A 24,962-nucleotide genomic window follows, 5' to 3' on the forward strand; every position below is an offset into this window, starting at 1 on the left:
TTCCCCGTCCTTTCCTATCATACGGACGAGGACAATTCGTGTTTAAATCAAAATATTTGATCTTAAGTGATCATCTCCTTTATTTTCAAAACCTTTTTGTACGATTAGCTGTAAAATTATAAGCAGAAATTACACAATGACCTTTGTTGGGGTTTAAAAAGCTTAGACAGATTGCTACAGGAAAGCACGTAAATTACACAGCGTAACAAAAGCAGAAAATAAATGCTAGTCTACATGTGAAAGAACGTAACGGCCTCCCGTATCCTACCCCTGAAAGAATGTAAAAACCGTCCTATTTCCTCCCTCTGGGGGGTTGGAAACGGCCACTCGCAGTAGATAAGAAGGAAGGCGATGTTTACCTGGAACAAGTCGCTGCACAAAACCTTCAACCTCTGCTGGGGATCTTTCATGCTGTTCAGCTTGGGATTCTCATACAACACGCACTGGAAAATGTCCAGGAAAAACTGCAGAGAGAACTGGTACAGGAAATGCACCTGGAGAAGAAAAAGCTTAATAAGTAACCCACTAATACCTTTGGGAATATCTAGGCGAAAATGAACAGAAATCTAAGGAATGGAGTATCATTTTTCAGAGATCTGCATTAGGGATTATTAAGCTGATCAACCCACAACTTCCTTTTCGGAGGAGGGTCCTAAGAAGTTAAAAACACGAGGAGCGGCCGAGTGTTTCAGACAATACTAAGTTTATTCTACACGAATTATCGAGTTTTTAAAACATTTTGCAGAATTCGTCAACAGTTAATCTGGGTGGCCTGTGACTCACAATAAACTTCTTATTCATAAGGATGAGGTTCCTGTGACTCACCAAGTTTAGTCCCTCCATAGTGAAGTATATACTACTGCAGTAGTGTGATAGTGCGTTATATTGATCAGACACTGCCTCCACTTCAGCCATAACGGCATCTGTCTCTTCCACTTTACGAGTGATCTCAGCTGCTTCTTGCTTCAGTTTTTCCAGAGTAGCAATGATGCGATCATCGTCCAAGATTCTTCCCTTAGCATCATTCAAGGCTTGGAGCAAAGACTTTTCGAGATGGCGGAGACGAAGGTGGAATTCACCTAGGAATGAAAACCACAAAATCGTAAGAGTCAATGGTGATTGGGTATCGTCACAAAATTGTGGTGTTCACACCTTGTGGAACCCGACATTTCGCACGGCCAGATGCCATTTTGAAACGTGAGCGTAGCAGGAAAAGCTAAACAGTGGATTGTCTCGGAACTAACAGAAAGCGCGTGCCAGAAAGGCCCGCGGCTCACTTTTGTGCCCGAATAAAAGGTTTCGACCTTGTACTTAAGCACCATGCACCATGCCCGAATTCTAGCGTGGGTACCTGAATCAAGGGTGTGTTCAAATTGGTGCCCAGTGAGTACCATACTCGGGCATTGTGCCCGGGCACTAAAAGTGAACGCTGCCTTTCAAAACGAGGTTCAAAAATAGCTTTTAAAGTACCAGTTACCTTGAAGCTTGAGCAGATCGGATCTCTTCTCGTCCACATCAGGTCTCTCAGCCTTCAACACTTGATTTAGGCACTGACTCTGTAAGCTGCTACGAGTCACCGTGAAGTTGACGAATGTCACGCGACTACACAAATCTGGTGCGAACTCGACCTGTAAGTAGAAAAGCCAATCATGTTAAGAATCTCAAAAGGTGTCCTGGGAACCAAGAAGTATTCTAACATGATCCAATGAATTCAGGGGTACGTTCTACTTCAACAAAAATAAACAGTTTTACATAAATACTTCAAAATTTGAAATTCTATGTAAAGAAAGGAACTGAGTTTGTTTTCCCGAAAGGCGAAAGGAGAAAATGCCTTCCCGGAAATATCAGTTCTATACGATTCTCTGCACGGAATATCCCGAGTTTTCGGTTGATGGTTTGCCTAAGAAAATTGTCCAATTTCCGAATTTTCTCGGAGTTTTTCCCAGACAACTTCCGTTCCATTCACAATCCTTTCCAAATTTTCGGAGTATTATGTTTGAATGGAAAGAAACCCAAGATTTCACCTACCGTTGGATCTCTGGTGGAAAGAAAGATGGTAAAAGAAGGTGAGAGATCAATGTCTTGATCACCTATGGTGATGAGAACACGGCCGCCAGTACGACGCAACTCACGGTTCAACACGGGATTTAGGATTGGATCATAACTTTCAACATCCTGTTGGAAAAAACAATTAACAGAGTGTGAGACCATTTCAGTTGGGTTGGAGAACGCTTATTGATTGGCCACAAAATCGCGTACCACTTTTTGCCACGCTTAGCGCATTTTTAATGGCTAAAATGTCTCGATCGACTTTAGCAACCAATGAAAAGCAAAACCAACAAGAATTGCTCTTTGAACGTCCGCTTTTTTCCCGCGCCTTACTTGGGCTGCATGTTTGCCTCAAGCTGTGATTGGTTAAATAGCGTATTTTTCGTTGCTGCGATTGGTCAGCGAAATTCCTTTGCTTTTCTAACAAGAAAGAAAATTTTCACTCAACCAAGCACACAACCAGAATATGGCATTTTGAATGATTTAAAAAGAAAATTTCTGAGCTCACCTGAACAAGGAGTGGGTTACCAAATCGCAGAGCACTCTCGAGATTCTTGCGGAAAGCATCATCAAGGAAACTAACGAAACGATAGCGAAGTTCGGTTACATTAACCACGAAAACTGTAAGCAATACTGTTAATGTTACAATCAACCTACAATCCTGGTCAAAACGTTTGAGACTTTTCATGTATAGGAAATACAATTCAAGCTAATCCCCCTCCCCCCTGGATAGTATTAAGTATTAGAAGTCAGACACCTTGAAAATAATGAGGTGAAAATAATGCTTGAAAATGCCACGTTAACAACACAATCTGCAATTGTTTTAACCGTACCTTGTTTTGTTGATCTTCTTGCCTTTGTACTCGTTCAATAAGAACTCAGTGGCTTGTCCTGACGGGTCAATGATCAGAGGGTAGCGGTTAAATCTCTTCAACATGATAGCATTCTCTGTGCATAGATCGTCTGCTGGCAGGGAGTTAGCTTGCCACTGTAGACGTTCATCAGCAGTGGATAAATACTGTGAAGATACACACATGGTCAGTCAAATTCCAATATCCTACAAAAATCGTTTTCACTTCTTAGATTATCTATCATAGTTTATAGTCAGTAATAGTGGCATCTTACCAGGTCTGTACTAACTTATATCCCTGTACTTATGAACAATAGCGCGCGAGGTATCACGCAGAATCACTCGATAACAAACCCTCTGCGCATGCTGTCAGCTTCCGCTGAGCAATTATGTGTCTGTAAATCCAATATGGCGGCTCAAGATGGCGCCATTGACATCGAAACTTCAACCTTTTCGTTCTTCAAAACCATTACAGATCAGAACCTCATATTTGGGGATTCTTTTTATTAACGTTTAATCTTTCATATCACGAAAAATGAGGTTAAGTCGTGTTTTTGCGTTTCAGTTTTGCCTTTCGTACCACCTGAGCTATCTTTGGTTGACCTAGTATTACAATGTAACGTTCTTTCCTAAGTAGATTTTACTTCATTTGATGTAACTCCTCTTAGATTTTTCTGTTTGTTTGCCTAGCCCCCCCTCCATCCAAGACAAGCTTTGAAGCTATCTGTGGGACAGGCTACTAATGATGTATTGCTAAAATAAATAAAATCGTTGTTAAGCTCCAAAAGTCTTACTTCCAGTCCTTCCATAGTTTAGTAGCTTTTTAGCATCCTACCTCAACCCTGGCAATATCCGGCCTAAACTGAATGTTTGCTTGTTGTAGATGAGATGCCCAAGAGGTGAACAGATTCTGACGAAGCTGCTGATCAAAGTAGCCTAGGAGAAAAGTTATTTTGGTTAGCGAACCCTACACCGATAAAAAAATTCAATGACTATTTGGCTTTGTTATCCAACGAACACTTTTGTTCTCCAATGTCTTTGAAGGTAGGAGATACGTTGACGTTTATTACCTGCATAAGCGAGGAATGCTGATGACAGAAGCACATCTCCTACGATAGTTCCCATCTGAGTTTGGAAGGCATTGCTTCCTGTTTCCCATCGCTGCCTCTCAACGGACAGACTCCTCAACAACGCCGTGCTGCGACTTACCTAAAATTATGAAGCATTAATAATTATTCGTAGAAGGAAAGGTACAGGCGCAAATGAGCCAAAAAGGCCCACACGGTCAGAGCTTAACCAGGTTTCTGCAGCATTAGCACCTAAGAGTATTGCCACAAGCCCTTCCGCCCCTCCGGGGGATGCTAATCCATCGTCGGGTTACCCCCAGGCTTAAGGCGTCGGAAACCATTTATACACCTGGGTGAAGAGAGATAGAGTGCAGTAAAGTTTCTTGTCCAAGGAAACAACGCGACGGCTGGGCTTGAAGCTTGGACCCGAAGTTTAATGTATTTAAAACCGGTTTACCATGCGTCCAGCACTATATCCACACTTCAGTAGCCAAATCGAGAATCTTGCCAATTTTCAAGCAAGAAATAAGATTTAAAAAATATATACAAAATAGATACGCAAGTAGGCAGAGACACTAATCTAAGACATCTCAGAAACAGTAACTGGTGAATTCGTCCCCTCCCAAACTCACTCACGGTAAAGGTAACTCGCCTTCTCCATGAATGTTTATCGTGTCTCATTCTTTAATTGTGTGGCGTGAGAAAGCGATCAGCAGTTTGCTCGGTTTAAAAGAGGCATTTAGGAAGTACCGATTAAGTGTGGGTGAGTCGATGAATAGTGAGTAGTATAGTATTTACCAGTTACTTCTGCGCGCTATGCTAATATATAAATCAGACTCACCTTGGCTTCAACTGCAGCAAGGTCGGCCTTGATAGCCTGGGCCTGACTGATTAGTGCAGCATATTCCTCCTTGTAACGGGCAATACTCTTCTCTAGTTCAGCAATAACCTGGCTAATCTCATCAGCCTATGATGTAAGAAAAAATTAATTGCCAAAAAAAATTCATATGGTCACGGTAAAGAGTTAAGTCTAACATGGAACATCGACAAATGACCATCCCGACAATAACTCAACAACCACTGTGCCAAGTCCCAGTTGTTTAAAAGGTGACTAACACTATCCACTGGATAAATCTATGCAGTCGATAACACAATTGGTTTCCTTGATACTTATCCGGTGGATAGCGCTATGGCTTTAAGGCTGGTTTCCCTGCAGCCTCGTTCCTAGACCTCCGCGGCGATTTCGGCTGTAATGTGACGTCATCGATCAAGCTTGTCGGGAGAATTCGCCGAGGACTATTGTGCTCGGTTTCAAGCCTTTTCTGGTCACTCAGATAACGCGAACTGGCCTGGGGACCAGGCTGCTGGTTTCCATATTACCGCCCGACTCGCCTCGATCATCCCAAAAACTCTTGAAAAGATCGAGGCGGACGATCACATGGTTTACCTCTGTTTACTCACCTTGATTCGGCTGGCCTGGGCCTCTATCTCTAGGCTTTTAAGTTCATTTCTCAGTGGATCTACCTTTGTGAGCATGTCTGCATAGCTGATCTGCAAACAATAGTGTTTTGCTGCATAACATATACGTATAACGATCGCGAATGAAAACCTTAATAGAGTGCTTAATAGAGCGTGACCATTGCATTGGAACCTGTTCGATCGTACTTTCCTGTGGTTTTGCTTACAGTACAATGTCATTTTCAAGTCTGACGAAAAGTATGACAATTGAAATCGACGCTACTAAGCAGTATTATCACACTATACGTGCTTTAACGTTTTATTCTGAGGATGAAATCATTCCACTCAAATGAGAGCTACTATGCCGTTGTTCCTTTAGTACTGTTGATTATCCTGTACAAGTTGGTTAAAACGTTTTGGCTCTATTGATGACCAATCAACTAACAGTGTGACCATGTAAATGAAAGCTACTGAGCCGTACTTTCTTGCGGTACAGTTCATTATGTTGTACAAGGTGGTTCTAGTTTTGACTCTGTAGATTGAATCCTAAAGTCAGACCGTTCAGATGAAAGCTACTGAGTATTACTACCCTGTGGTATTGCATATTCTACAAGGTAACACGAAGGTTTATGACAGCTTTTAAAAGATTTAAGTGAATTTTCACTAACCTGTGCTATGGCCCACTTAACAAGAGGTCCACAAGCCACACTGGCACGATTCACTTTCTCAAAGTTGTAATCAGGATTACTAAGATACTTGCTCAGCATGATCTTACGGATGTCCTCCCTACATTAGATAGATACAATTAGATACAAATAGATACAATTAAATTAGAATTAAATTAAATTAGATACAAATAGATAGAATTAAATCTGTGATTGTGCGATTTTACAACAGGTGTCCGTATTTTAGAGGTGGAGGATTGGGCGGTACGTCTTTTTGCATCGTTAGGACCAAAACCGGACCATAACTGAGCGTTTTACGAACAAGGAGTTGACTGCAAGAGGAGGTTCGACTCTTCAAATAGGATGCTACAGGGCTGTGGCTGCTAAGATTTCAAGTTGCAGGGTATATGACATTAGTACGCGGGAAGTAAACAGCTAGGAATTGCTGTTGGTTTTATTTTCCTTTTGTTTCATATGAAAGTAGCCAGGGGATATACTCATAGTAGCTTGGAAATCCCCGGCCCCCGTTCCTTATCAGGGAGTTTAAGACACCACGACGGCGACAGCAGCTAAAACGTCGCTTAAAAAGTGACTTCGCGTTCTTTGAAACTCCGGTGCGATTATCCCCACTCGCTCACCTTGTCCAATGTAGGCAAAGTTTCCTGGAGTTGAATTCTTACGAAGGAAATTAAGTTTAGGGAGAGAAAGAGAAATTTGTCATCGTATGTTCACGTTGTCGATGAAACGTGAAATATGGCAATTCAGGTCGTAGTCGTGCAGTGACGGCAAACAAATGTACAAAAAGCGCGGTGCACGTGCGGAGTTGTCGTTTTGCTAATCTAAACCTATTGCTTTTTTGACGTTCTCGTTGACGTCGGCGTCGCCATAGTGACATCTTAACTTCCCTGTTGATAAACCGGATGCTAACAGAGGTGAAATAGTAAAAGGTAAGCAAAGTTGTTCCACATACGAAATATCCTCTGTAGAGAAGTTCACAACTGTGGAGATAAAGTTGTCCTTGATGATAACACCTCTGATGGTTCTCCAATCTGCTGCTTGTTCTCCAAGCAACAAACAGATAGATTCCAAGGCCAGTTTCACAGCAGGGGGTGGATTACCCATAGAACGGACTTCAACAAGATGTTGCTTCTTGATGGACTTCACAGCTAAAATAAAACGTAATGGGAATTACACTAGGGTCGGAACGTGGACTGAAGAAGTAATTCAGGCTCCACTAAGGGACAAATTAACCCTTTAATCAGCGTGCAAAGAAAGTCGTGTCCGATAGCCCGGGGCTAGTGGATTTTTGGGTTCGAACCCGCGACCTCCTGCTCAGCAGGCCGGCGCTCTCCCAACTGTGCTAATCAAGCGGCCGTTACCATATGGGTATACCCAGTCCATTGCCTTTTATGTTTAACAGGGCACCTCAATAAGCACTAATTGGGAAATTTGTAGCGTTTGTCTTCACGTATCTTTCCAACGGAGTCAGAGCAATACAATCTTCCTAAGACTGTTGTTAACTCAATTTAGCATCAAGAACAGCTATATGCTAAAAGGTGTAAAGAGAGAAATGAGAATTTTAACTACGATACTGGGGATAGGTGGCTTACCCATCTTGGCATCCTGTACAGCTGGTTCTACTTTGGCGAGTTCAGCCATTACACTTGTCTGCTTTTCCTTGATCTCTTTGGTTTGTTTCTGAACGTAATTTAAAAAATATATATCATGAAACGCGGTGAATTTCAAGGAAAGCAGTCTATGTCAGCCATTTTGCGGCTGCGTTGAAGTGTTGCACCTTAACGTGGTGGGAAGGTTTGTGTGCCTTGATGACCCTGGACGCTAAAGGTTCTTTCATTGGTGAGCGCGAAGAAGCGCGCGCGGGGAAACAAAACAGTCCCATACTGCAATTCGACAAAAGAGTGACCTAGTCTCATGCTCAAGCTTTAAACTGCATTTTATGTGAAGTTAACAAGAAATATCCAGTTCCAGTGTTGTCTTTTGCTTGACCAATCAGGAGAGACCCCACGAGCAGCTGCTACACAACTGTCGTCTAGGGTCTGTGGGGTCTGCGCTGAAGGCTCCGCTGCGGCCTTCATACAACTGCTCAACACCTTAATCGCATATCTCGTTCCGTACCTCTATTGTTGCCTGAATTTCAATGGATGTGACCTTTTTCTTCTCTGCCTCTTGCTGGTCCTTAACCTGCATGACAATAACAAGATTGGAGTTCTCAGAAATAAAAGCTTGACAAGCCGACTTGCCTTGAATGACTGGCAATAAAAATCTACTCCTAACAATCTTAGTGAATTTGCTTGTATGAAACAACAACACAGATAACTTGAAACTAGAAGCTTATTCAACGTATTAAGAGACAATGAATTTTCTTCTCACCATCTGTTTGAGTTTTTGATTGGCTAAGGCATTCTTGGCCTCCAGTTCTTGACTCTTAAGTGACAAACTCTTCTGTAGCTCCTCCACCTATGAATAAAAAGGCAAAAAAAGCGTAATAAAGCGTGTTAAAGCAGCATAGCTCTGTGTCTCTACATAAATAACAACTTGAGAGGGCTGTAAGTCACTGAAAGTTTCTCACAAACCCTAATTTTCTTACAACATTTATTCTTTACCTGATCCACGGTCTCGTGGATTTTCTGTAGACCAACATTCAAGTGAAGCTGCTGCTCTTCTAGGTCCGATCTCTTCTCATTGAAAAGTTTGACCTAAAATACAAAAAAACAGAATTATCACTGATTGAAAGATAATTGTCTTGGCTTGTTTCCTAATAATAACAACCGAAAAACAAGTACCGCATCAATTTTTTTTCCATAGTGTTGTAATTTGCTCACTCAAGTAAGACTGAAAAAATCTTAAGAACCCGTTTAAAAATGTTCCAGATCGAATTGGAATTTGGAATTGTTGTTTTTTTAAGGAGAGGGGAAAACCGGAGAACCCGAAGAAAAACCTCTCGGGTCAAAGGAACGAGCCAACAACAAACTCAACCCACGAATGGCGTCAACGCCGGGATTTGAACCCGGTCCACACTGGTGGGAGGCAAGTGCTCTCACTACCGACACCACCCTTGCTCCCCATGGTCTTGGCCATTTCAGACACGTGAATTATACTTACATAGTGGTTAATGAAGTCCAGGTAGTGTCGAGGTGTGATAGCCATCACTCGACCTCCTCGTTTGGCTAAGCGCTCATTTGCCTGGTGTAGAGTTTGATGAACGTACACAAATGCGTTTATGACAGCTTCTCTGTGGGTGGGTGACATTGGAAGGTCTTCATAAACTTTGGGTAAGTAGTCCGGAGGAGTGTACTGTGTGAAAAAGCAGGAAGAGAATAACACACATTTGTCATCAAACCAGATGGAACACAACCCTATACGTATCCAAAAAGGTCCTTTCATTAATATAATTCGGTGATGACCACTTAAATAGGGAGATCACGTGACTACTACGGCGACGGCTAAGAAAACCTTCCATTTCAACGCGGGAGGTGGTAGGTTCCATCCCCGGGACTGGGCCAATACTCTGAGGGCTATACAACAACTGAGCAATAAAGGTACTCCCTTCGCGAGGCTCTGACGACCACAAAAAATGGAGGTCGTGTCTCTAGTAGAAGATGTAAAATTGTGTCCTCATTTAGTACCTTCGTTTTCAGATAAAGCGCTTTTTTTTTAATAACAAACAACAAAAACAATAACAACTCTGCACACGCATCAAACTTTTGGCTTCATTTCTGTACCGTCAATGCACGACTATGACGTAAAATTTTCCACTGTCCCATTCGTCCCTGAACCGCCCGTAACCGCCCGTGCGGATCCATGTCCCTTCTACCGCTTGTGACGTCATCAGTTTTAACGATCGACGACTCCAGTATCGCGACTATCGCTTTTAATGACGGTTTCATTAGATGTTTTTTTTGCCATATCTTTGTTCTTCGGAATATCTTGTACTTACGTTGGATTTTTCCAAGTCAATCTTGCTGGTAAACTCCTTGCCAACTTGATACAGCGCACCAGTGGACCAATCGCCAAACCAATTGAGAACACATCTGAAACGACAAGAATTTTCAATGGCGGTCTGAGGATAAATCAGCGAAAATGGCCTCTCACCATGGATGAAAAAGAATGGTGATGGATGTATGCACGACATGGGCGTATAGATATTAAGTTAGTTTAATCAACTGAAAATTATAGTGTTCGTCAGGTTAGCGCGTACCTGTTGAACAGAGCAGGAGACGTCGCTGCACGGCTCTTTAGTCCCTCCGATGATGGATTCATGGTGAAAACAACATGCAGGTTGTTCATGACCTGAGAAAATGAGAAAGAACGTGCTGCTATGACATCCAACCTTTAAAAATATGCTGTGCATTGGCAAAGTTTAACCATTTTCTTCAACTGGCAGGACGAAAATCAGTCAGTTATTTACAAATATGGCCGAGGCGTTAAATATGGGGATACTGAAAGAAAAGTCCAACCAGGGACAAGGGATCTGGGCGGGACTCGGACCAGGGTGCTAGGTTGGGACTTGGACCTGAGGCGCAAGGAGTCGGGGAGGGACTAGGATCATGGTGTCCGTTGTTCAGGGCGGGAATTGGACTAGGGGCTCAGGGAGTCGGGGCGGGACTCGCACCCAACCCTACGGGTTGCGAGTCCAACGTACGGTCTTCTCGACAGCCTGCGTGAAAGCCCACTATTTGGGGGATATCGTGATAACTCGCGCGAAAGAAGACGCGAGCACGAGACGGGGAAAGCCCCTCCCTCGTGCGTTCTCGCGTGACAAGGGAACGAAATAGAGTGCTTACGAAATAGAGTGCTAGAGTGCTACCTCCTGTATCAACTAACCTGCTGCGTAAACCATTTGTACAGCTCCTCACTGCTATCCAACATCAGGCCCTCTCTTTGTGATCCTTCTTTGCACTGTGTCATTAGTGTGGTGTACTCGTCGCCTTCAAACAATCCTGGAACCTACATTACAGACAACAATATAAGAATATTGGAAAATCAATGCTTATTGAATTATTATTCATATGCTCAAGGATGCTTATTAAGCCTTAAAAGATGGTTCTACCTTATTAACTTATAGATGAAAGTGTGCCCATTTAAATAAGAACTACTGAGAGGCACGTACTCTAGATACAATTATTTTTGAACAGAGAATCCATTCCAAGGGGCATTGTGTACAGTCATCTTTACATTGAAACCTTCCTCACCATATATTTCAATCCATAAATTTTTTTTTTACCTCTCCATTTGCCAAAAGAGTGTTCATTCTTTCCAAGAAGCTTGACTCCAAAATGTTGGACTCATCCAAAATAAAGACAATCTTCTCGTTCTTGCAACCTGCTCGTCTGAGCACCGCTCGCAAATCTTCATCAAAATCTGCAGCCAAGTATTTGCGGTGAATCTAGTAATGTGAAATACAAAGATGTCAGGCCTCGACAACATACTTACCATTTAACTATCTGAGCATAAGTTTTAACAAAGGCAAACTGCACGCCAAAAAGGTCCATAATTATTATCATAGCTTATTCTGACTTAGTAGCACGCGACATCTAAAAGCTTTACTACAACCAACCCCGCACCCCCCACCCGGATGATAAGACCCCCGAAAGAGTTACCTAGAGCAGTATGACACTGGTATACAATTAAAAACCTATATGAAGAGACAGTTCCTTATACAAGGAAACAACTCTTCAGCACAGCCAAGACCGGAATCCACCCCGCTAGATCCAGTTTCTGACTCGTTAAGCACGAGACCACCACACCTACACATTTTTTTGTAAACAAATTACCTTTTAAAACATTATACAAACCTTGACTTGGAAAAGGCTTAAACCATTCATCCACGCCACAAATCTGGACAGTGTGGTTTTTCCAGCTCCACTCACACCAATCAACAGCAAGTGGCCCTGAGGATTAAAAAGTTGCACATGACGTCATAAAACACTGATAAAAGTTGCATATATGGTAAGTGGTATTCAACAACAGCAAAAATACTACCTCAAAGTTTTCAGAACTCTTCGTCTCAAAATTCCAATTTTTAACTAACCTGTGGCTGTCTGAAGATTCTGTCGATCCTCAGAACATGGTCAAGCACTTCATTGAACAACACCAACGGAACATCCAACTCCTCTTCATAAAACACCTTCGAAAAGCAAAAGGGCAAGTATTGAAATTCAACAAATGTACGTCTCATCTCATCATCAGGGGTATTTGTAGTTAAGCGTTGGGAGGATAGTCTTTGCTAATTGCGGATGGAACTGTGATGTCTAAAAAATTCCCTTCATTGGATAAACACGAACACAAACATCCAAAGAATCACCTTCAATTTTGGCAAGTCAATTTTAACAATGCACTCAACGTCCTGGTGCACATTACAACGTCAGGTTCCTTGTGTAAGCTTGAGGACTCTACAAGCGTCACGTTCCGATTTTCCATATGGGTAAGCATTGCTTTTCTTAAGTATGAAACTCCGCTTGAAGCTGCACCTACAAATTATAATTATCATCCATATCATATCATCCGTATATCATAGTCCATACCTTCAGTCTAGCTTTCACGAAATCTCTCAGCTCCTCCTGATCAACTGGAATATAATCCTTTGACAGCCAGTTGCTGTATAGGATTGGTCGCTTTAGAGCTGCATTGCTGTCAACATTGGGAAAATGTTTCAACGCGACCATGCTGATGTTTTCATCTGTCCATTTGCGCTCGTCGTCTTCTACCAACCTGGTAAAAGACAATGAACAAAAAAAAAAGTCATCAAAAATTCACTAAGACTTTACTTTATCCCCCACCCCCTGGTTTGTTATGCCATTTTACAGGACTTCTCGTATCTGTTGGGCGCGAAATTCACCGAAAAAAATTTCGCTGATGTCATGACAATTGAAAAATGGTAGATTGAGGGTTTCACAATGACGTAATCTGGAAGCTCTAAGAAGACGCCCCAATTTGTTTTTTTCCCGCGTGAATTTATAGTATGATTTAAATCCCTTCAGGCGAAAACAAGTCGACCTCGCGACTTCATCGCTCGTTTTGTTGTGACTTCCTTGAAGCTCGCTCGCTTTTCCTCATTGAGGTCGTTTCAAGAAATTATAAGAGGTCCACTTGTAGAAGTCTAGAATTCACTGAACTTGAAAAAGAATCATGTCAATAGAATTTAGTAACGTCCACGAAAAATACGAACTACAATAGGCGACAAAATTTTTGACACATTGTACTTAAATAGGTTAACTTCAGAGAACAAACGAATCCACACCCCTCCTCTCTCCCCTCCATTCAAAGTTGGGGTGTTTGATGTTTTCTACAGGTAGCTTGAACAGCGGCACAACATTTCATGGAGGGGATGAGGGAAGAAAAGCTTTATTTTCCCCTTTTAAAGTTGATAAAACATCAAAAAGCCCTTTTCGGGCAAAGTGCCTCAACTAATTTTGTCGCCGATTGTAGCTACAGCTAAATGAGACGTTAAGAACTTGCTCTTAGCCTTAAGAAATAGTATATCCAATTTAAGCTAAAATCTATGACCTATCCTGTATAGTGTGACTTAAATCTCACCGATCCTGGAAAAGTCGCAGTGCTTCGTGTGCCCACAAACGAACGAGGCCCTCGATTGAAAGAGTCTCCAACGGTTTCAGTGCTTCGCAGATGCCTCGAACCCATCGAGTCATCTCACGAGGACTGTAGATGTAATGGGGCTGCATGTCTTGAGTGAAACGTTCCTAAAAAAATTGACGACGCGTTTTAATCCTGTGATCTAATACATCAAACTGGAGTCACAGTGTTACGTCCAATATCCAAACACCGAGGAGTTTAAGGTATTTGAACCTCGGATAGAAGACTGTGTCATGTTTGATGTAGTTTCTAAAATGATAAATGATTTAAATCTTCATTTCGCTAATTGTTACGGTAGTTCGTATCTTCGTTGCTCTAATGATTTCCTTTATTGTCTTCCAAGTCACCGATTCAGTTTGGCTTATTATTACAAGATACAGATTTAACTGATATTAATGTAGTCATTACCCTAGTTGCAAGCAAGAATCGACTTAAAAAAGCTTTCGTTGTTTCATAAGAAAACAATTCACCTTCCACAGGACTGGCTTGGTACACCAACATGGAAGCCGTTTCATTGCTTTCTGTACATTAATATGACCGATGTGACCCTGTAAAGAAATCGCTCTATAGACTCGTTTTTACCTGGGACATAGAGTAGAACTCCACCATTGCATCAGTAAGAGGTTGCGCATAGCTTCTAAGCGGTGGAACAATTCTTAGCATGGCACGATTGAATGTGCCATAGATCTGAGTGAGCGAGGTGGGACCAGGGTAGTCAACATAAATGACTGGTACATGACGTAGGAATCTGACAATAAAAAGACAGTTTACTGTTAAGGAAATACAACTGTTGCATTTGAAATGGCAAACATTCAACAGTAAGTTAAGGAAATTCAAGTAAGAAATAAAAAGGACCAAAAATTGCTGATTGACGATTGTTGAAATATGAGTTTACCTCTCGACATTGAACCAACAACACCACAGCAAAATTTGCTGCAAAATGGAAGCATACTAGGGATTTTTTGGATTTTTTAGTCTCAAGGGTTTATAAGGATAACTCTTAATGAAAGCTGTTGCTCTGTTTAAGCTTTTAAGTGAAGATTTAATTTTATCAAAGAAAGATTTAACCCCACTCTGGGGTCTTCAATTCGCGCTCCATATAAACCCTCAAAAGTTACACCATTTGGCCGTCATCAAAATAGCCAGTTTAAACCTTACTGGGGTGCTGTATTTTACTTGCCAAAACGGCCCCAAATTCGAATAGGTACTTTCAATCTTCCCGTTTCGGTCATTTTACTTTGAACACCTACAAGACCTACTCAGAAACGGACCAAGAGGAAAAATTCTCACCGAGGCAATTTCAAAAAAAAATTTAAAATCTGAATATATTTCCGTTATATCTTTTTCGAAAGGCTCACACAAGGATCCTCAAACTATGTCCGACCACCCATGTGGGTGGAAACTTGACAAAAGCCAACCTGTGTGAGAGAGGTTTCCTTCCAGGGTCAGTGGGTGGATTGCAGGCTCCAACAAACTGTATCCTCTCCATGGTGACCCAGGCTTGATCTGTGGTGCGGTAAAACCCGCCATGCTCAACAATTTGCCTCAAGAAGGAGATCACACGCTGTGTACCTACAGAAAGAACGCAACGTCACTCATTATAATATCGTTACATAAAATAGCACCGTTATGTATCCTGTATTGGTATGCTTGCTATTGTATGCAATAGCATAAACTCCCTACAAAATGAACTTCTATTTGATTTTCCTGTTTGCCCCGAATTATGTAGGGTTCGCGGTCTCCACGTTGAGACCGCGAAGGTCGAGCGTGAGCGATCGGTGAAGAATTGGGGTAAGTACACATTCACATCTTGCGCTTTTACTCGGAGGTGTGATCCTGGACCTTTTTATCCAATAATGCGTACACCCGTCGACTGATCACGACTCAGAATCAAAGGTAATTCATTGTTCTGTTCGTTTGAGCTCCCTCACAAGCAACTTACCCTGGGTACCCTGTTACGTACTGCACTGGCTTGGAAAGGTTTTAATTGACCATTCTTTTTTGTTTTGGTGAATTTAGCCAGCGAGCAAGCTCTTCATTTCGAGTGGAAAGAAAGGGGAGCCGCGAGAGAACGCGAACTGCGAGGGGTGCCTCTCGCGCGTGACTTCCCGCGATATCCACCACGTAGACAGTGTGCTCATAGACTATGACGTATTTACCATAATGGTTCGTGTCTGGAAGATTGATCTTTTTTGTCTTGGTGAATTTAGCCTGCAAGCAAGCTCTTCATTTCGAGTGAAAAACAAAGGGAGCCGTGAGAGAACGCGCGATCAGCTGAAACGCGAGTGGTGCCTCTCGCGCGTGACTTCGCGTGATATCCACCACGTCGAGAGTGTGCTCACAGACTATGACGTAATATATCAAGCATGAGACGCAGTGTTTTATTACCAGATAAAACACTCAGAACAGAGTTGAAAATACGACCAGTAGCAGAGTATTTTTGACGAACTTCGAGGTGGTTCATCTGGTGATGAAACATTGTGTCGAATGCTTGATATTACTTCTCAAACAAAATGATTTTAGACAGAGAAATTAAGGATGCAAAAATGAGCAGTTTTTCATCTGATTTTTAAACACTCATAAAACATTAACTACCTTTGTATTTTCTTTTTAAATTATTTATGAGTTTGAGAAGTATTTACCATAATGATCCATGTCTGGAAGATTGATCTCATCACAGAACAACACCATCCATTTGCCAAGCTGCACTGGGGCCAAAACGATTCCATTTGGAGTTCGTCTGTACTCGCAGTAATGGTCAAACGTTTTCAACAGCAGCTCAGGAGAGGTTGCACTAGAGAAGTTCAAACCGACAACCTGTAAAGAGAAGGGTTTCAAGAAGGTCAAAACCTACGTGAAACCTGCCATGAGAGGATGGCACAATGTCACGTGAGGGTATACTAACCATGACATTAGACAATCACTGTAATAACAGTTTACCAAGGTAAACATCTCCTAATCTCCTTACCAAGCGTACCACTTCTCCTGAGAGAAAATCCTAAACCTTATCGAATAACTTACAAAATTTAATTAAACATTTGTCTGAAAAGAAGTGCTCTTACAACCGTCCAAACGTGCCCCTTGTAAGTTTACTCCCTGTGCCTTGCAAGCTGACCTTTTTGTTAAGTGGCAATGTTCTTCGGGTCATATACCGAATTGTCTTAGCAGGAAGTCTTTGAAGCAAGCCAAATAAAGCTAAACTGATCTCTTCCACCTTTGAAATAGGCTATTTTCGAGTTTCCCCGGGCCTCTGTATCAAAACGAGGTTAAGTGCTCAGCCTTTGATATGGAAATGTTTTTCTATTCTCATGCAAATAAAACTCATTTTCACAACAACGGTTGTGCACTTGGCCTCGTTTTGAAAGTGAGGGTTTTTGGAACCCGGGAGTGCCCTATTACATACCTCCATATCAGGCAAAGCTCTCAATGCGCTAAAGAGTGTCATGGTCTTGCCGCTGCCTGGTGGGCCGCAAAGAACCATGGGCTTATGTTCAGCCAGCCACGTGTACAAGAGTGCTTCATGCCGCACTGTGTCTACTGTTGGAACGACAACATCAGGTGCTGCGACTTTGTGAGTCTCCACTTCAATTTGAGGCACCTTGGATTGCCATAGCACCCATTCACCTTGAATAGTGACCTGGAAACAAAAGATAAATCTGTTAACATCCATAACCTTGCGTGCATCGCTCAAAAACGCCGTTAAGCTCCGTAATATGTCACAACGAAGGAAGTTGACGCTTAGCGTTCTATTTTCAACGAAATCGAAGGTGTTTGCTGTTGTTATGAGCGCTCAATAAGAGTGCTTGATCTAACTCCTTTCAGGTTTGTGCTGAATTAGTGACTTTAAGATGTCGTCTTCGGGTGAACAGAAATACAAACTAAAGCATCCCCAACCTCGGCCTTCCAGAAAGATTGGAATTCTGGTTTTTGCCTTTTCCAAACATCGGAATTCTGAAGTTTCGCCTTTCCAAACATTGGAATTCTGGTTTTTGGCTTTTCCAAACATTAGGAGTGTGAATTTTGGCTTTTTCAAACATTGCAATCCTGAATTTTTGCTTTTTCAAAGATTGGAATTCTTAATTTTTGCTTTTCCAAAGATTGGAATTCTTAATTTTTGCTTTTCCAAAGATCAGAATTGTGGTTTTTGGCTTTTCCAAACATTGATATTCTAAATTTTGGCTTTTCCAAACATTGGAATTCTGAATTTTAGCTTTTCCAACGATTGGAATTCTGGTTTTTGGCTTTTCGAAACATTGGCATTCTGAATTCTATCGCTCGGTCAATACATCAAACCTCGGTCTTAGATTTCCCTGTAATGACTTAACTCTTAATAAGTAGTATTTGAAGCAGGGCTAGGGGGAAAGGAGTATATGTCATTCTTAAAAACCAGCTGTTTATTAACTGTCTGACCACAATCTTCATACCTCAAAGTCCACGATGGATGATGATGTGCTTGAGGGCAAAGGGATTGTGGTGATACTCCTAATGAATTTGCCCAAATCTTCTCTAGTCTTAAGTTTACAGTCTCCGGAGAAAGCCCACAAGAGGCAGAAAATCAGGTATCTTGGAACGTAGCGCTCTATTTGATCCCTCTGTCGACAGAAAATTTAGCGTAAAAAACCTAGATTAATTATAAGCACTGGGAAAAAGTTTCTTTGTGGGGTTCTGGGAAATACAGCACACTAACATATACCCCCTACAAGACAAACTTGTTTTGTGTTGGTAAGTTAAGGTATTTTTTAAATAACTGGTGTGGATGTTAAAAGAACGAATATTTATATAACGGATGTGAGAATAACTATCAAAGCATGGCTGAAAGAAAAATCCTAGTAATGCTGACAGTTTCGATGACCGACAGCCATCTTTATCAAAACTAGAAAACTTCACAGGTGTCAGTAACCCTAAATAGGCTATTGAAGGTGTTAATTGCGACAAACGCGGAAAGTTACTCTGTCGAGGCCACCCCTCCCCCCTGGTTGGGGGGAAATCACTTGAACTTACTAGCCTAATGAATTTCCTCAAGAGAAAAGAAGAGATGTGAGAATCTTATTTCAGTGTGTCATATTCCAGGAGATACTTTAAACCTTTATAACTACGTTTGAGTATGAATAATATTCAAATACGCTACACTAGGGATGATGCCGCAGGTAAGTACAATTAACCCCCCCCCCCCCCCCCGCCCTTGGAAAGTTACAACCAAATAGCACGTCATTTAAATTGACTCTGGGAGAGGAAAGAATAGTGGGCACCTTATACCTGCAAAGAAGTTACTGTGCTTTTCACAAACATACGAACTCTAAAGTTTTGTTTCCTTAGAGGTCCGTTAAGATGATTGACAGCAGCGAAAAACGCAATCGTCGGTTGGCTTTTGAACTTCGGAATTCGCATGTTTGTGAAAAGTGCAGTAAGTTCATTGACAGTTTATTTATTTTGAGATGATGAATATACGAAATAAAGAAATAAATGCAAAAAATATCAAGGCAGTCAAAGACGCAACTTGTACAGTTGGAAAAGGAAAGCATGAAAAATCTCTGGCATGTCGCTATTACCACTAAAAGTACAAATGACAAGTTTGCTTACCTCCATTGGGAAGTCTGGGTGTTGCTGGTTATACTGGAGAACATTTCTGACACCTTGGTGAATCATGGAGAATAATGACTCCAATGCTCTCATACGTGTGAAATCCATGATGTGCTCTTGCTTAAAAGCAAACTCCAAACACTTGACAACCAAACCGTTGGGTGAGAAGTGTTCTTGAACGATGTCAACAAAGTCACTCTGGACCTAAAAAGTCATCGCTATTGGGATCAGTTTTTCAAAACGTATTAGGGACTTTAAGATCCAACGACGCGGACGACAACGAGAACGTCAACAAAAAAAAATGGGTTTAATTAGCAAAACAACAACTTCGCGCGTGCATCACACTTTTTTTGTACATTTCTTTCCCGTTTTTGCACGACTACGACGTGAAAATGCCTAATTTCGCGTTTTACGGAGGACGTAAACAACCAACAACAAAATTTTTTTTCTCTTTCTGAGCTTGAATTTGGTCCCTTTAAATTCAGCGTCAGGAGGGTTCGCCTACAATTGACAAAGTAAGTGGGTAGGAATAATCGCTATAAAGACTGAAAGAACGCAAATTTACTTTTTAAGCGACGTTCTTATCGCCGTCGCGTCGTTGGATCTTAAAGTCCCTATTATCCAACGTGGACGACTTGGACTAAGACATAACCACCATTGCAGGCATAGAGCGGTTTTCATTTGAGTGTCGAAAAGTAATTGGTTTTGCACTTTCTACACGATGCGATTGGCTTAAAAGATTCGCGCCACCTTTTCATCCAATCAGAAGTAAAACCAAAGCCAATTGTGACGCGCTCGCATGCATTTTCCCGCGCTTTGCGTCAGCCACATGTAATTACTTCGAGTTTTGATTGGTTGAATGTATTGTCTGTGTCCTATGTGATTGGCCAGAGTAATTACTTTGGTTTTGGTTTTACGACACTCAAACGAAAACCACTCTATTTTTTGGGCGAGCGAAAGCTGTTTGCGTATGTTCATAACGCTATGGCCGCTACCTTTGATTTTAGGGAGCTTAAGCAACGACGGCGGTGACGGCTACAAAAACGCCACTTTTTAAACAGTGAATTCGCGCTGATTCAACCTTTATCGCGCTTATTCCATCTCATTCAATTCGTCATATGTTGTCTATTTTTTCTGGAGTTGAATTCTAAAAGACTGTATCAACGTTCACGAAAAGAAAAAGAAAGTCGTCGCCTTGCGTTCACGTCCTCCACAATACAAAAAATTAGGCAAGTTCACGTCGTAGTCGTGCAGTGACGGCAAAGAAATGTACAAAAGAGGCGTGATGAACGTGCAGAGTTGTTGTTTTGCCAACCTAAACCTATCGCTTTTTTGCCGTTCTCGTTGACGTCACCGTCGTCATTGCTTAAGTTCCCTTTTACCAGAAGATATATCAATCCTTGAGGTAAGCATCGGCGTGAAGGAAGGAGATGGGGTGAAAAATACATCTCCCCCCCCCCCCCCTCACCTTTGACTTGCCCTCAACTCCTCGATTTTTTTAGAATCAGTATTGAGGTTAGGCAAGCATCAACATTCCTGCACTCGACAAAAAACGCTTCGCCTTTAGAGAACGGGATTTTTTAAGAAAAACACTACACAAACAGTTGGTGAGAAAGCATTTAACATCTTCTGTTCACCAAAGGGTTAGGTGTTCATATTTGAGGTGTATCTGTTGTTTTGGGAAAAGGTTTCACAGAGTTAATTTGTTTCCTCAAATAACATTTTCATTGGCATTTTGGTTCAGGAAACTGTGGTATTTCTGGTACAAAAGGTTCCTTTGGTTGCTGTAAAACAGCAAGAAAAGAACTAGTACTTCTTCTTCATAAAGTACTTTGATTTTCCATACCTGCATGGCAGGGGACAAAGCATTCTCCTCTTCTCCTCTGGCTTTAATTCTCCTTGTTTCCTCTTCAAACTCCTCGATTGGCACCCTCTTCATTCGCAGCAAGTTATTGTCAAAAATCATCTCGGTTGACAGAACATCCTCACTGAACCAGACCATACCACAGCGACTGACAGTAGCCAAAGTTGCATAACGAAGATCTTGGACTTCAAACATGATTCGAACCTAATGTAAAGCACGGACATAAATAGGTTTAACCTCACAGTGGCCCTATCGTGTATCCAATCTTAAGGAATTTCATCTGGAAGCTATGACGTATTGCTTGGAAATAGAACCGTGATGCAGATGTGTTCTCAAAACGAAACTTTAAGTATTCAAATATAGGTAATTTCCCACCGGTTAGGTGAAATGAAAAAAGTACAAAATGCATTCATGAAAGACTGCAAGTGGCTGGGATAAAGAAAGGTCACAAAAGAGATAACACTGGTAATGCTACTTGTTGTTTTCCATCAACCTTTCAACACGTGCACCATAGAAAGTCAGCTTAAAATTTTTTTCTTTTGTTAAGGATATAAAATTTAAGTTACGCCATGCCTTCTATCTTCTCATTTGTCACTGCACGCTTTTGTACTGAGTAAAGGCAACGCCTGTTGTTGGGTCTTGGTGTGGGGTTAGCATAATCATGTGTAAAGAGCTGTTAGAGACCTTGAGAGAGACCGTTTCCAAGTGCAGGTACTGGTGACTTACCCATACCCACAGTTGCAAATATGGGTAGATTGCCTGTTATTCCGAAGAAACGGCTAGGTTACCGGGCAGAGAAGTCATGGAGACCTTACGATAAATCGTTTCCATGTACGGGTACAGGTAAATTACCCGTACTAAAAGCCGTTAATACAAATAGATTGGCTCTTACCCCTAGCCTACCGTCAGACTATTGATGCCAATATCACATCAGGGAAATCAGGGTTGCCTTTCATATAACTACGTAACAAACATGTTCACCTATCCCCACCTGTAAACAGATACGGGCCGGTGTATCTAGCTCCCTATTGGCAAGAACATGTTTACTATGTTCACTTGGCTTTGATCATTTTTGAACATCCGGTTTGACTTACATTAGATGGAATGCCTAGACGTTCACCATTCGGCAATGTCAGCAACTTGTTGTCATCAAGAACACTGTTTAAGTTCTCCACCCATTCTGGGTCGACATCACCATCAAAAATAATCCACTGCCGCTTGTTGATCTCACCACGAACATTGTCAATGATCCTGGTAAAAATAGACAGTCAGTAGGTTTAAGCAACAGAAACGATAATTAGCCGCCAAGAAAAACTGCTTAGGACAGTGAATTACACAACAGTTCATTAAAACGATAGCTACTGAGTGGAAAGACACTTTGGGGGAAAGTTTCTTTTCTTTATAAAACAACTCACAGCCATTAAGCGATTGCATCGTATCGCTTAAAATCAGTAAAAGTGCGGTTTTTAAGGAAGAAAATTAGCAATAGAGCTTTTCTGAAATATTGCTGTGGTACTGTTTAAATGGTTAAGAAACCTCTATATGCTAGTGAGAGCGTTAAATTTTGGAGTACGACAAATCTAATCAGGCATAATTTCTTGACACACTGTTATTCTATATTTATACTGGTCAAATTAAAGTTACAGCAATAAACGAAACTTGGGGATTACTTTCTCAGAATGTGAGTAAACAACCCATCTGTCCATTCTCTGGTGTTTGGATCAAGGGTTCCATACAAAGCTTCCTTGGAAATGGCCTGAAACCAAACAAACCAATGACGTTATATTATTGGCACCGAGCGAAAGCCAAGCGATAGTTACAGTCCTTCACAGCGGCGGATCCACGATTTTTTTAGGAGGGGGTGCACTCGCCTCTTGCTCTACTTCAACACCAATAAACCACATAGTTTGTTTTGTTTTGTTTTTTTTTTTTTTGCAGAATACCAGTTGTATTAGGTTACTGCAGGTCATCTCAGGGGGGGGGGGGGGGGTGCACACCCCCTGCACCCTCCCCCTAGATCCGCCCCTGCTTCATTTCTTTAAGTCCAAGTAAGAACGTTTCAACATCTTGATCACAAACTTGTTTCTTTTTCAAATAGTTTCCTCAATTGTGAGGAAAAATTTCATTTGACACATAACTTAATAAGGAGGACAAAATGTCCCACTTTCACTCAAACACAGACAATTTACCACCTTAACTGCTTACATGCAATCTTTTATTCATGAAAATGACAACGAAGTTTTTTCAACTCAAAACATAATCAATATCTTAGTAGTATAGACAGGACATAACAATTCCCCATTTAAATCGCTTATAATTAAGCTCCTCATCTGTCGATAGAGAGCTTTAGATTCTAAGACAAGAACGACTACAAGAAAGAGATTTTCTCAATAGTTAGCAGTGCTCGTGCGTGAACCAACGTCATTTTGGCGGGAAAAAGCAATAGCCGTCGTCATTCTACAACAAGATTTAGCGAGAATGTCGTAATGGCGGGAACAAGTTATCAAATGTAACAAGTTATATCATTTTGCTATCGGGGAAGGGCTAAACCTTCTTCAATAAAAATAACCACACTAATTTTTCAGGTGAAAAATAGTACAATAAAGCTCTCTTTGTCGAGTATTTTTTGTCAATACGCCACCAAACTTTAAGTAAAATCTTGTACTCGTAGTCGTCCTCAAATCTAAAGCTCTCTAATAACACAGATGAAAGCAAGAGAGATCGAATACCTTAGTAGTATAGTGAGGGCGACATGTTTCCTTTCACTCATATAGTGACACATAGATTGACTCCCTGTACCTTGTCTCAATGGTGTCGAGATACGCATGTACCTTACGATGCAAACTGCTATAGAACATTGGCATTTAACCATACTTAGTGTCATGCACTCACCTTTGGGTCAACAACATGTGCCACACCCTCGACGCCCTCCAAATTCTCCAGTGCCTTCAAAAGCGTCTGCCAAGCTGTTGACTTGCCACTGCCACTGGGTCCTACCATCATTAACCCATGATGAATCTGGGATATTTGGTACAGCTGAAGGATCTACAACACAGACAAAGCAAAAAAATATACCATTAATGATTATTCAAGCCACAATATCTCTGTTATCTACTCTGTGACTAAACAATAAAGTCTAAAAAAAAATTGTAATTTGTTTACCCACGGAGCACTAAGGAGTTCTTAAGAACTCCTTGAGACGTGTCCATGCTTTGCAGGTCGAATTAGAATTTAAAAGTGTTGGTTTTTAAGGAGGGTGGGAAAACCGGAGTAACCGGAGAAAAAAAGACGTTCGAAGTAAGGGAGAGAACCAACAACAAACTCAACCCATGTGGGGCGTTTACGCCGGGATTTGAACCCGGGCCACATTGGTGGGAGGCGAGTGCTCTCACTACTGCGCCACCCTTGCTCCCTCTTCAGAATCTGAATTCATCGGACAGAAAGATGGAAACATTCACTGCTTCGCGGTAACTTCTAAGGCTATCTGATCACCTGGCAAAGTTATTTTGAAGAGAATGGAAGAAACTCATGCTGTCATCCACGTCATTGTTACTCAACAAATTTTAAGACCAATCGATATAATTATATAATCCATAAAATATGTCTTTTTGTTTGACAGTATTGTTTGTATTTAGGTGAGGATGAGTGCTAGGGGGACATTTCGTGATGTCTACCATGATGGGCACAAATCTCATCAACGTCCAATTCTGGACATACATTGTAGAGAACTGCTTGGTAGCTTTCATTTGAATGGTCCCAGCTAGCTAAACATACTATAGAATTTTGTCCTCAGAGTCAAAAATTAGAACGAAATT

The 24,962-nt window shown here is 41.5% G+C and overlaps 1 protein-coding gene across 1 annotated transcript in view; it reads right to left on the minus strand.

Moving 5' to 3' along the window:
• The window catches only part of LOC140953519 (cytoplasmic dynein 1 heavy chain 1-like), a 69,850-nt gene that overhangs the window by 15,761 nt on the left and 29,127 nt on the right, over window positions 1-24,962 (minus strand). The window contains exons 38-72 of the mRNA XM_073402921.1: window positions 24,040-24,192; window positions 22,818-22,903; window positions 22,242-22,398; window positions 21,130-21,351; window positions 19,284-19,487; window positions 18,128-18,295; window positions 17,107-17,340; window positions 16,346-16,520; window positions 15,122-15,275; window positions 14,286-14,451; window positions 13,647-13,810; window positions 12,635-12,821; window positions 12,142-12,237; window positions 11,906-12,001; window positions 11,335-11,496; window positions 10,935-11,057; window positions 10,309-10,400; window positions 10,048-10,141; window positions 9,213-9,404; window positions 8,714-8,806; window positions 8,481-8,567; window positions 8,226-8,291; window positions 7,700-7,787; window positions 7,060-7,255; window positions 6,093-6,210; window positions 5,428-5,517; window positions 4,808-4,933; window positions 3,970-4,108; window positions 3,735-3,835; window positions 2,883-3,067; window positions 2,558-2,627; window positions 2,029-2,175; window positions 1,478-1,628; window positions 826-1,079; window positions 360-494 (exon numbers count right to left, since the gene is read on the minus strand). Of these exons, the coding sequence (XP_073259022.1) occupies window positions 360-494; window positions 826-1,079; window positions 1,478-1,628; window positions 2,029-2,175; window positions 2,558-2,627; window positions 2,883-3,067; window positions 3,735-3,835; window positions 3,970-4,108; window positions 4,808-4,933; window positions 5,428-5,517; window positions 6,093-6,210; window positions 7,060-7,255; window positions 7,700-7,787; window positions 8,226-8,291; window positions 8,481-8,567; window positions 8,714-8,806; window positions 9,213-9,404; window positions 10,048-10,141; window positions 10,309-10,400; window positions 10,935-11,057; window positions 11,335-11,496; window positions 11,906-12,001; window positions 12,142-12,237; window positions 12,635-12,821; window positions 13,647-13,810; window positions 14,286-14,451; window positions 15,122-15,275; window positions 16,346-16,520; window positions 17,107-17,340; window positions 18,128-18,295; window positions 19,284-19,487; window positions 21,130-21,351; window positions 22,242-22,398; window positions 22,818-22,903; window positions 24,040-24,192 (4,971 nt within the window). The remainder of the gene's footprint in view (window positions 1-359; window positions 495-825; window positions 1,080-1,477; window positions 1,629-2,028; window positions 2,176-2,557; window positions 2,628-2,882; window positions 3,068-3,734; window positions 3,836-3,969; window positions 4,109-4,807; window positions 4,934-5,427; window positions 5,518-6,092; window positions 6,211-7,059; window positions 7,256-7,699; window positions 7,788-8,225; window positions 8,292-8,480; window positions 8,568-8,713; window positions 8,807-9,212; window positions 9,405-10,047; window positions 10,142-10,308; window positions 10,401-10,934; window positions 11,058-11,334; window positions 11,497-11,905; window positions 12,002-12,141; window positions 12,238-12,634; window positions 12,822-13,646; window positions 13,811-14,285; window positions 14,452-15,121; window positions 15,276-16,345; window positions 16,521-17,106; window positions 17,341-18,127; window positions 18,296-19,283; window positions 19,488-21,129; window positions 21,352-22,241; window positions 22,399-22,817; window positions 22,904-24,039; window positions 24,193-24,962) is intronic.

Source organism: Porites lutea, chromosome 12 (genome assembly GCF_958299795.1).
Source record: "Porites lutea chromosome 12, jaPorLute2.1, whole genome shotgun sequence".
NCBI lineage: Eukaryota > Metazoa > Cnidaria > Anthozoa > Scleractinia > Poritidae > Porites > Porites lutea.